At 39.1% G+C, this 12910-nt stretch overlaps 1 protein-coding gene across 3 annotated transcripts in view; it reads left to right on the top strand.

Annotated features, from left to right (window-relative positions):
* chchd6a (coiled-coil-helix-coiled-coil-helix domain containing 6a) overlaps nt 1–12910 on the top strand; it is a 101081-nt gene that overhangs the window by 71856 nt on the left and 16315 nt on the right. For all 3 annotated transcript variants that reach the window (XR_005207252.1, XM_037772614.1, XM_037772615.1), the window contains one exon: nt 1108–1243. Coding sequence is in view for 2 of the 3 variants with exons in the window: in XM_037772614.1 (XP_037628542.1) it covers nt 1108–1243 (136 nt within the window). In the remaining variant the exon portion in view is untranslated. The remainder of the gene's footprint in view (nt 1–1107; nt 1244–12910) is intronic.

Raw genomic sequence — 12910 nt, 5'->3', positions numbered from 1 at the left:
TATATCTCCCTCTCACCCTCGTGGGGTGGTATCGTGGTGTCTTCCTTAAGCTCGGGTCCTCTACCTCTACCAGAGGCCTCCGAGTTGATTGATTTCCAATAATAAATATATACATACATTTTTATAAAACAAGCATGTTTGCCCAATCCGTTGTTGATAAGAGTATTAAATACTTGACAAATCTCCCTTTAAGGTACATTTTGAACAGATAAAAACTGTGCGAATACATTTTTGATTAATCACGATTAACTATGGACAATCGTGATTAATTGTGATTCAATATTTTAATCGATCGACATCCCTACTTATGATTAAAGTAAAGGTGAGTGCAAATCTCAGCAAGCACTCCCATGTTGATGAGAGTACTTGACAAATCTCCTTTTAAGGTACATTTTGAATGGATAAAAAAAAGTGTGATTAATCATACGACAATCATACGATTAATCACGATGAATATTTGAATCGATTGATAGCCCTATTATTTACACATCCAACAGTTATAGTGCAACATTATCGTTCATTTGGAGTTGTGTCTGTGGCCATTTGATGAATATACTATATGTCTAATATTAACTCTCCTTTTAACTCTGTTTTGGTCTCCACCAACTCCTGAGGGAAATGTCTGGCTCTTCAGCTGCTAAAAGCAACAATATGTCCACCAGTTAGTCGTGGTTCTTAGAACTTTTTTGCTGAAAGCAGCTGCCTGCTTCAGCTGAAAACGTATGTGATCCATTGTTCCTTATAAAAACTTAGATTATAGCTACTTTAAATAGATCCTTTTTTCACATTCACATTTTTCCTCTTTCTCTGAGGAGCTGATATATGTGTTGACTTCAAGATGCACTAATTGTTGCCGTTGTTTGTTTTTAGTTTTTGGGGGGTTTTACTTATCTATTTACAGTTTTTCAAGATGTTGATGCTCATCAGTTCTTCAATTTCATTGATGTTTTAACGTGATTTTCGGTCTGCATTATTTTTCTGCAGGCCCATATTTACACTGTCAGTGATAAAAAGGGGACCAAACATTACTGTTTATTCATATATTTATTTATTTTTTTAATTCTTTATTCTATTCTTACTGTATCTCTGTGTTTTTGTCTTTTTCAGGTCTCGCAATACAGACCCGGTGTGTTCTGGCCTGCAGGCTCAGATTTTATCTTGCTACAGGGAGAATAGAGACCAGACCCTGAGGTGTTCAGACCTGGCCAAAGAATACCAGCGGTGTATCAATGCTGCAAAGAAGGTGAGAGCTTTTTCCAAGTGGATAGGATTTGGAATATTAGGGAAGATCCCAAAAGTTAATACAACAAAAGTATTATCACAAATCGTATTTTATTGTGTCAGCGCTCCCATGAAGTTGAAAAACAAAATCCCAGGTCATACTTTAATTATGAATATCACTTTCTAAAGCAATATTAATAGCAAGTCTCTAACAAAAATAATATGTATATTATAATAATAATAACAATGTTAATATCGTATTGTACTTTGCATTGCCCCTCAAACAAGCAGGGATTTGGGGAAGTTTGAGACATAACAATCCTGTCTTCGTGGTGGCTTTTGAAGTTTTCCATGGATAAAGATGATGTTATTTTCAGAGCAGCACTCTGTCTGATGTAAAAGAAAGAAATTCATTTTTTCTCATGTTCTCACGATTATTCTGGGGGGAGTTAAGGACCCAAAAAAATCAGATTGATACAATTTCGAGTGCTGTCACTTTAAGTTTTTACACAGAGTAAAATCTTGTCATTAGAAACAGCTTTTAGAGTGAATGTGTGAGTAAAAGTATGAAATCCAAGTTCTCCAGTGCTACCAAACTTGTTTTCCTACCAATGCTGAAAATGACATCTTTTCAAAGGCAAACACAGTTTGGGTTGCTATGACATAAGTCCTCAGTCGCAGTTCAGCTTGTCACCGCAGCCTTCACTCTTTTGGTTCTAATTTTAGGTAGTTTACAGACACGCGATCATTTAAAGTGAGTGAGAAAGACAGAAAAGCAGGTTGTTATCTGATAACAAGCAGTGAAACTAGACATTTTCCCAGTCAACATTAATTACATTTTAGATATTTATCTGAATATGACAGTGCACTGTCTGAAGCACATTAACATTGCCAGAATTGAAGAAAAATAAGAATTTTCTTTTGAAAGGGAGTTGACTTGACTTCAACTAAACCAGACAGGGTCATCCAGTCAGACGATAATGTCTGCAGTCTCATTATTACAATTCTATGAGAGTATAAGAGCAGAAATCTTATGATTATATAATCTCAAGGCTTCTTTTCCTGTTTATTTGCATTAGACTTTTGTGTTATTTAAGTTTGAAAACTCATCCTTTAAAGGACACATATTCTAAAAAGTGAGATTTTCAGGTCTTTTATATCATAAAGCAGGTTTAAGTGCTATATAAATACTGTTAAACCATCAAAACGCTCTAGAAATACACACAGCCCGTATTCAGAAATTGTGCATTTGAAACAAGCCGTTAGGATTTCTGTCCATTTGTGATGTCACAAATATACAATATTTAGACCATTGCAGGGTTTTAAACGTAAACATTCTAAATGTGTGCCAGTTTATTTCCTGTTGCAATGTATGTAAATAACATCAGCTGACAGGAAGTAAACATGGACACAAACTTTTGCCGAGCAACGCAATTCCGTTGCAATTCCATTGAAATGCACTAAAACGGAGCGTTTCAGACAGAGGATAAATACAGGTATATTCAGGCAGACAGTATGACGAATATAAAATGTTTTTTGAACATTACAGCAAGTAAACATGTTCTAGTAGAAATACAAAATACAAGTATGAACCTGAAAATGAGCATGATATGGGACCTTTAACCCATGTCCCTCATCATAGCAAAGACGACATGCTTTATATGATGCATATCTCTTTGTTACTTTATCTCCGGTGTCGTTTTAGCTGTGAAGTGTCGTTTTGTGGTTTCATCCTGTAAATAGCACAACACAGTGACGTGAAACGGATCATTTCACGGCAGACCTAATTATCAATTACTCTGTGTTTATTAAGCTTTGTGATTTAATGGAGCCTGCTAGTCCGGCTAGCGACAGTGAGTCGCTAGCCGGACTCATGGTGACCGTCACAACTTGCGGTGAAATCCTGTGACGGATTACTTCGTTCCAGTGGATTTCTCCATTTCAAGGGACAGCACTTACATAAACTATAACTACTGGAAAAGCTCAAAAGAAGTCAGAAAGGTATGACACAGTTTCCCTGTCTCATAAGTGTTTATTGTTAACATAAAATAGATTCAGAAAGTGACAGCAAGTTTATTCATATTGTTGTTGAAACTCTATACTCCATTCAAATCGTCAATGACAGGCAGTTGCTGTTTACCGTACATGAGCAAGTTGCAGTATTTTTTCCATCATGTTATATAGCCTCCACAATAATATCAATCCTTTAAAAATGGCAGTCGTTGCCCTTTAAGTTGATTGTGGTGTCATTCCGTTTTCTGACACAATGTTAATTTAGTTGATTTAGTTATGTCTTCGTCTTTCCATCAGAGCTGTCTTTGAAGAGATCTCGCCTTTTTTCTCTTTGTCACTTTTTGTTTTTTTTATCCGCAGTGAAAGTAAGAACCGCTGCTTATGCATGCACTCAGTAAAATCTAGCCTTTGTACTTTCGCTTTCAGCATTTCACATTCCTCAGTTGGATCCACTTGCTGTATTATTCAACAGCAAAGACAAGTTTTCTCTCCTCAAGTATGTGCATCGCTGCAGCAGTTTTAAGTTACAAATTCACAGAAAGATAGAGAGAAAAATGTGAGGAGATGGAAGAGGAAGAGGGGGAAGTTGGAGGACAGAATACTGGAAGCTTGCCCTTCCAAAGTTTGTACAGTAGAGGCATTTGAAGGTGTAGCTGCTCATCATGCACCCGGACAACGTAGTGTTCTGCCTCATGGTGCTCTCTGCTCACATCTCAGCTGCGTTGCTCAGGGGCACTGAGGCTTCCCCTGGCATATAGTAATACAGCATGTGATAATCAGCTCGCTGAAACTTGATTCCTCTGCTCTTGTGCTGGTGTAGTGTGTGTGTGTGCGTGTGTGTGTGTGGCTGCCTGTACGTGTGTGCACTTTCAATAGCATCCGTAGCTTTGCATCTGTCTTGTATGAAACCCATGCAGACTTTTATACACATAGCTAAACCTGTTTGTGTTCTTGTATTTCTACACTTATGAGTGTCAAATGTCCTTACAAGGATCGGCGTAGTGTGTGTGTGTGTGTGTGTGTGTGTGTGTGTGTGTGTGTGTGTGTGTGTGTGTGTGTGTGTGTGTGTGTGTGTGTGTGTGTGTGTGTGTGTGTGTTTGTGTGTGTGCGTGTGTGCGTGTGTGTGTGTGTGTTTGTGTGTGCGCATGTGCGCGAGTTTCTTCATCATATTAGCTGGTGTGAGATAACGAGGAGCGGAGTGAAGACTCTTTGAAGACTGTCTTTAAAAGAGCATGGCGGATCATGCACAATATATGTGTGCGTGTGTGTGTGTGTGTGTGTGTGTGTGTCTGTGTGTGTGTGGGGTGCGTGAATAGCTTGCTACATCGCAGTCTGTTTTAACCTACACATCAAGGTCTTTCCTCCTGATTAGCCCCTGAGGCATCTCCCTGACTTTCACCCAATTTGAAAGTTTATAAAGTTCTTCCTCCATTATGTCTTTAGAAGCTGTCACATTTTGGTTATCACTGATGACTTGTTTTTTCTTGTGGAGTAGACTGTGGACTTAATAAATGTACTGTAGCCTGACACATTGTGGGGTGGGGGAAAAAAACGTTGCGTTGTTGAACCTATCAAGTTTAAAGACAAAATAACCTTTTTACACAGAGCTAGTATTAAGTGATTAATGCTAATTGATACTATAGTACTATGTCTATGTTCTCTGGGCCAATCACCCCATACTTCATTTGACATCAGTGGAATTGCCACAAATGTATGGAGGATTACAATAGTCAGGTAAATAGTAATAGAACATTTAATTGATTAATAACTAATTGTACAATAAAAATAGGCATTAATACGTGTTTACAAATTAATTTATTAATCTATGAATAAATGGAAATTACAAAGTATGTCATTATTTTACATTTTATTGGGCAATAAAAAGAAGAATATGAAAAGAATTTACAAATTAAATATTAATTATTTATATTATTATTGTATTATTATATGATATAATTAATCCATCAATAAGTAGTTCAAATTAAAATAGGATTTACAAAAACACCATAAAACAGTCAATAAGTAAATGTTTTAATGATACATTAATTAATTCATAAATAAATAATGGTCCCTTGACCTCTGACCTCAAGATATGTGAATGTAAATGGGTTCTATGGGTACCCACGAGTCTCCCCTTTACAGACATGCCCACTTTATGATAATCACATTTAGTTTGGGGCAAAGTCATAGTCAAGTCAGCACACTGACACACTGACAGCTGTTGTTGCCTGTTGGGCTGCAGTTTGCCATGTTATGATTTGAGCATATTTTTAATGCTAAATGCAGTACCTGTGAGGGTTTCTGGACAATATTATTAATTGTTTTGTGTTGTTAATTGGGGTTGTTGTTTTTGAGTGAGGCCAGAAGGGACGGACTGTCAGTGTTGCTGACTTGGCGACTTTCTTGCTAGATTTAGCGACTATTGGAGCTAGTGCTGCTGGCTACTTTCATTGGAAAAAAGTTGGCAACACTGGGCTGGATTTATTTCGGTAGGATATGTTCAAACTCCAGCTTACTCTTGCTGGTTTCTCCAATGTTGCCGATCCCAACTTTAATTATCACTAATCATTAACAAGTCAGTAGTTGCTCCCAGCCTTAGAAGTTTGTTACGTAGACTTTTGAAAAATAGTCTTAAAAAACGTCACAACATGCTTCGTCAGCTGTAGTGTGAACAGGCCGAAAGTTGCTAATTTCAGCTCTAACATATGTTTAGGTTGATGACAATTTTTTAGGGTGTTCAGTGAAAAGTACAAATGACACGTGAAAATGCTAAAATGCGTACTCATGACACGCGGAATGTCCGTGTAATGTATTTATACGCCTTCCTGTGAGAGCGGGTTGGACTTTTTAAAGCATCACACCATTTGCGTTTCCTGTCCGTGTTATAACAGAAATGCAGCAAAATATGTTTGATTCATTTTAATCATTTAAACCATAAATGTTTGAGTCCTACAAACTGTGGGGAAATTATTTCACTTCTCTTTCTTTATAATGCATATTAAATGAGAGTATCTTAAGGAAAGTCGGTTCGCTGTGAGCCTGGGGAAAATGTGTTTTCATTTCTGTTTTCATCCTGTTTATAAGCGTAGTTGATGAGTGTTTTCTTCTGTATTGCCAATATAAGTTTTAATCCTTTCAAAAATTTGGAGTGGCCTTGACTAAACAAGAGAAACTACTGCTTATTTAACTAATCAAAATTACGAATTAAATAATATCAGAAAGCCTCTGATAGGAGAAAGCAAACAGATGATGTCTTTTCATTCCTTTGCTTTTAAATGAGTTGAAGATGACTTCATTGGGACTGAATGTGGTCCAGTTTTTTTGTTTTGTCTTTCCAGACTCACAGAAGCAACTGTGATGTGTTTTGATCAGTGTCACAGCGGGTCAGTGGACAGGCCTGCATATCACAAACGTTTTCCTGCTGGGTTACACTACCATCTTTATGTGCGCTTGTGTACATGCGTGTGTGTTTGATGGCAAATGAGGGGAGATTCCCACAGAGCCCGCAGAGACCGAGCAGACGACCTCTAGTCATTATCCTCTGGGAGGCTGGGCCTGACGTGGGCACTGCCACATGTAACACATACACACTGTCCAGACACTCGGTGGGATTCTCTAGTCTTTTATCTGCGCTCTCAGATGCGAATACATACACAGCACACACACGCACGCACTGTCTAAAGGCCTGGTGGGATTGTGAATTCATTTAGCGGCAATCTCAGAGAGAGCCCGGCTCTGATGCTGATCAATGTCAGAGGCTTGCCTCACAATGGAGAGAGTGGAAACTGGAAAAATGAGAGACAGTGACAGAAAGGTACAAAAGAGATTCGGAAAAATGGAGAAAATACCTGAACGGAGAGGTAAAAAAGACCAGATATACAGAGAGTAAAAACCATAAAAGAGATTTGGAAAAACATAGAGAGATGAGTGTTACATCAGCATGTGCGATCACAGATGTATGTGGAGCTACAGCGAGGTCACGATCTGGCCGGCTGCAAGTTAAGACCTCAGAAACTTTAAACGCTGTTATTTTCCCCTTCAGCAAGGCCAACTACTGAGGCACACACACACTCACGTATATATCCGGAGCCCTGCTGTGGAGCACAGACATACCAGGCTTTGGGTCTAATACCCAGGGAGTTACTCCTAAAGTTAAAAGCTGCCTGTCAGACTGGAGAGAGAGTGAAACTGAACCTAACAGAGAGAAAAGAAAGGTAGAATCGGAGAGCAAGAAACTTTATAGAGTGCTGAGGAGCAGTTGCCTGGGTCCAGACCTTTCAATCCACCCACTCCATCAAGTTGACTGATTCGTCTGGCATCGTGACACCAAACAGCGGTTTCTCCGTTAAAAAGCAATTGAGCCAATGAGCGCCACGGGGGACCGACGATTAGCCGATCAGTGCCAAGGGTGGGACCAATGCCGTTGTCAATCTGTTGGTAAGCGTTGTCGAGCTGCACGCCTGAGACGGAATGTCTTCTCAATATCGCCCGACATGGTAGTTTGTTTTTACTTTGCTCCGCTCCACTCTTAAAACCCCAGCAAAACCAGTGGCGTCAGGTCAGTGTTGACTTGAACTGTCGTATCATTCAGGCATATACGTTGGTCTCTTGTGATTGGTTAGGAGCATAGACTATAAGATGTAGTCACCGTGACGTCACTTATTGGTTTGGTTTGAAGCCTTAAGTTTGGCATTTTGATTTTTGGCTGTCGCCATGTTTTTGCAACCAGAAGAGGGTGGAGCTAATGGACGTACAACCGAACGCTGAATAATATGTTTTTAGGCGACCAAAATGTTTCATAAACTGAAAACCCCACTGTGAAAAGGTTAAATTTCTAAGACGAAAACACGGACACCTCAGTGGTAGCGACCTGTCAATCACAAGGTAGCCACGCCTTTACACATCCCCTGCTTTATGATCTATTTGACTCTAAATGGGGCCATAATTTACATAATTTTTAAATGAACATCATGCTGTATTGAAGAAGACTTGAAACTAGCGATTGAACTCATGTTTACAATGTTTACTGAGGTAGGCTCATTTTCTCATAGACTTCTATACAATCAGACTTCTTTTTGCAACCAGAGGAGTCGCCCCCTGCTGGCTGTTAGACAGAATGCAAGTTTAAGGCACTTCCGCATTGGCTTCACTTTTCAGACCCGGCGGTTGCCCACTGGTTAGGAGAACCCCCCCACCCCCCACGGAAATCGGTTAGATTGGAGGGAACATCAGACTGAAGATGGAAACTGAGTAGACAATTCTGTCTGATATCAAGCAAGAGGAGCAGCAGAGTGATTGAAAAGGAGATTTGGGAATGTGTGTTTAAAGAGTTATTTGGTCGCCGTATTGATCTTGTCTGCACTGGGAATGAAGCAGCCACACTGTAAGAAATGAGTCTTTGTTCTGTGGACTGTGATTCCTTGTTGCTGCTGCTGCTTTTGCGGCGGAGGAATTCCTTCTCGCTGTCACATGTAGGTTTGTTGCCCCAAATCATCACTTGAGAAACCCATGGGTCGAATCTCCTTCTGTCAGTCAAATCATTGCAATATTTTTTTTTTTTGCGACTATTTACGCTTGCAAACTTGAGTGTTGGAACTACAAAAGTAACCGTTATGGAAGTAGAGAAGTGTGATGGAAACGGAGGGCAGAGTGACTTGTTTCTGTTAGCCGCTTCACTGCTGAATGCTCGCAAAGTCGGCTAAAGTACTTTTGAACCAGATGTTCGTCTACTGAGTGTGATCAACACTTCGGCTGACAGCTTTCAGCAGCCAGGCAGGAGAGTTTTTATTAAGGATTCTATTACTTGAGAATGACGAGGACGTACACTTTTATTTTTCTGAATGTGTGGAAATCTGATGTTTTCAAATCACAGATGTAATCAAAGACACTAAAACGTGAGATTATGCATGTGGCCTGTCGTAGGAGTTTAGTGTAGTAGTCAGACACAACATTTAACGGTACCATCTGGGTGGGTAAATTCTAGTTGTGATTTTTTTTCATTCCTATACATCCCTAGAATATGTTTTAATATGATAGACCTTGCAGACCGGCAGGTGATTAGTAGATATAACCTCTTAAAGTAATGGATTGCTTTTCATTCAAATCCGGGAAAGTGCCTCCCCTGGAAATGATCTATCTTCATTATCTCTTCTCCCTGGAGTATGTCTGGACTACTGGCCCCCCATGGATACCTGTAATAAGATCCCAAGTAGTGTTTGAAGTCACTATTATCTAATACACGGGGATATTTAAGCAACCTTTGGCAGATTTTCTGGTCGAATTCATTGCGATATATTTTCTAATTACGGATACTTTTTCACAAATTAGAATTTTTTTCCCCAATACCTTATTCAATTTGTGCAGAGCCAAGCTATTGCTGTAAAGTGAGGGAAATACATTTGTGTATAAGTTATATGATAATTTAATTGCTTATTTAATTATTTTAGTACTTAACTCATGTATTGTTTTTTTTACATGCCACCCAAAATTGTTTGGATTGAGATATATGCTTTAGTGCAGTATGTCTACTTCAGTTTTTGGCATATTTCATATAATACATCTATCCATCCATCCATTATCTGTAACTGCTTATCCTATTCAGGGTCGTGGGGGGGCTGGAGCTGATCCCAGGTGACAAAGGCGGGGAACACCCTGGACAGGTTGCCAGGCTATCACAGGACTGACACAAAGAGACAGACAACCATTCACGCTCACATTTCATATGATACAGCATAAGTTAAAAACTGAAAGTAGAATGCAACAGTTTATTTTAAGGTTATGTCTATAATGTAGGGCTGTCGATTGATTGCAGGATTGTCCATAGTTAATCACGCTTGATGGCAAATTAATCGCACATTTTTTTATTTTTTAAAGGACCCCTTTGAAAAATGGCCATGGCAGTTTTTCCTCGCCGAAATTTACCGTAGGTTTGGAGCGATATTTAGCCTCCTTCACGACAAGCTAGTATGACATGGTTGATACCAATGGATTCTTTCGTTTTGTAGTTTTATATGATGCCAGTAGCTTCACTCTAGCTTTAGAACTGAGCCCACTACAACCACCGAAAAATCACGTTAATGCGTTAATATATACAGTATGCTCCTCATTATGCATATACATTTGTTTCATTTGCAATTATTGTCTACCAAATGTATATTACTTTATTCCATTTCCCTCGTAACGTAATTCACATAGCAGTTCCGTTGTATGGAAACATAATTTTTAGGAGACAGGGCTGTAACAGTTGGTTAGGAGACGTAGAAATAAATTAATATCAAGAGAAAATGAGGCTGAATATTACTTTTCATGGACAAGCTATGCCAACGATAAATGACATAGACATGCACAGCCACGTGTGTTTTCTGCTTTATGGATTATGACTAAACTAGACTTGTGTTTGTGTGCTCTGTTGACTGTCTAAGCTGTTGAACTCCCCGGTCCCTGACAGCCATGGCGAGGTAGAGTAGGGAGTAGGACGACTTGCTGATGAGGTGTCACATTTGTCAGCTCTCATACTGTGAGACATTCTCCAAAACGACCCGGTGCATTAAGACTGACTGTCCTTCTCCTGCGTGAGAGGCATTCATTTACACCTTTAATTCCCCTTTCTCCTGCTTAGCTAATGATTTACGGTTGTTGGACTGTTCGGTCGTTGACAGTCGTGCCATCAGGGCTAATTGAAATAACAGAGGAGGTTTGACTGATGACATGTCATGTCTGCTGTCCATCAGCCACTTTAACCATTTATTAAGTGCTTTGTTAAGATGGAGCTTTTTCTCAGAGTGGTATCATTTGCACATAAATCATTTCAAATCTTGCGAAACTTTATTTTTTAGAGCAGTAATGGGCTTTTATATATCTAAAAAAATATCTCTTTTGGAGCTCTTCAGCCCCTCTCCAGTAGCTCCCTGTGGATTTTTAAAAATGGAAATTAATAACTGTTTTTTGTTTACATTTTCATTTTTATTTATCATTGTTGTAGGTCTATGGTACGACGGTACGAAGGAGAATTAGGGCCACATTGAGGAAAAAAAGGAAATCTGAGATTTCGAGAATAAAGTCATAATATTATGAGAATAAAGTCACAGGTTTGCGAGAAAAAGTCGTAATATTATGAGAATAAAGTCATAATACTATAAAGTAGTAATTTTACGTGTTATTTTCTTTTTTTCTCGTAATATAATGACTTTATTCTGGATATCTCTGATTTTTTTTCCCTCTATGTGGCCCTAATACTCTTTTGATAGTAAAGGTTGCTGACCCCTGGTCTAGGTTCAGCTTTATCACCATAATTTTATATATTATATTATATATATATTATAAACCAAAATGTATACGTCATTGTAAAGGCGACACTGGGACAAATGTCGTCATTTCTATGTGCCGTTAGGTAGGCAACTGTAGTTTAGTTTTGGGACAGACAATGATGAAAAATAGCGCTAATATTGATTATCTTTGACACTTCTCTGAGACAGATAATGTCTCAGAGAAGTGTTGATTTGTGATTTTTTGGGGGGTTGGTGGTATTGACGTGCTGCATTGCAATATACTGAGAAGTGTTTGTAATATTCCATCATTTATGTAAATGGGGGGTGGGCAGAGCATTTGAGCGGGGCAGTTTTGTAGTTATTGCAGGGGAGCTTTCCACAGACCCACAGAGAGGGACGCTGTAGAATTTTTTGGAACACTTGTGATTCGAAATGGCCAACCTTTTGTGCAGGAGCCTGTGTGCTATTTCTGAGGCATGCAAGTATGATTCCCTGTGGACAGCACAGCAGAAGATAAGGGGATAGAGAAAATAGTTTCATCAGGTTTTGATAAGTCCATTCTCAGAGGAAAACTCTATTGACAATACTGATAAAAAGAAATCTGTATCTGTTGCCGATCTGTATGCAAACTGACTTTCGCAAAGCCGGTGAATCACAGTGGTGTAAAACCTAGTATTGATTTCTTTTTTTTCTTTTACCTTTAGTTTTATTGTTGATTGAACGGGAGTCATGCCAGTCAGTACAAAGATCACAGCAGCTCAGCGACTCTGCCGGCAGATAACAATGTAGACAAACAAACTACCAAGAAAATACAAAGAGAAGGCTTTGAAGAACAAAAAGCACATGCTGTGTAGACGTAGAGAGATCTAGAAACTCTTAGGTTGGGGTGGTACATGTGAAAGACCAATGAGGAATAAACGGAGAGGCTTTGAGAAACACTGGGCATAGAGAGAGATAAATAGAAAGGAAGAAGAAGAGGGGAGCGCTAAAGCATGACAATGGAGCCCAGCGAAAGAAGAAACAATTAAGCTGCAGATTAAATGTTTACAGGAAGAAGCTGGAGATCAGTTTAAGTGAGACAAATAATGGAGCAGACTTCCTCTATAGGTAGTATGGAAGAGAAAAAGCAAGCAAGTTAAGAAAAAAGGGGGGATGGAGCTCGTGATGAGCACTGATAGGGCGAAGCTGAAGAGACGTTACAAAGAAAATAAAGCAGAGAAATGAATGTGAGGAAGAAAAGAGGAGAAAAATACAGAGAAAATATGACGGGAAGAAAAAAAGAGTTGCGCTTTGTAAACATGATGAGCAATTTTAGAAGCGAAGAGGACAAAATGGGGAGATGTGAGGAGAAAATGATGAAGAGGAGGAGGGTGGACAGTTGAAGAACAGAGGTGGAGGCAGACGAGGGA

The sequence above is a fragment of the Sebastes umbrosus genome, chromosome 6, assembly GCF_015220745.1.
Source record: "Sebastes umbrosus isolate fSebUmb1 chromosome 6, fSebUmb1.pri, whole genome shotgun sequence".
Taxonomy (NCBI): domain Eukaryota; kingdom Metazoa; phylum Chordata; class Actinopteri; order Perciformes; family Sebastidae; genus Sebastes; species Sebastes umbrosus.
Note: the sequence above shows the minus strand (reverse complement) of the source record. Positions and strands in the feature narration are given on the sequence as shown.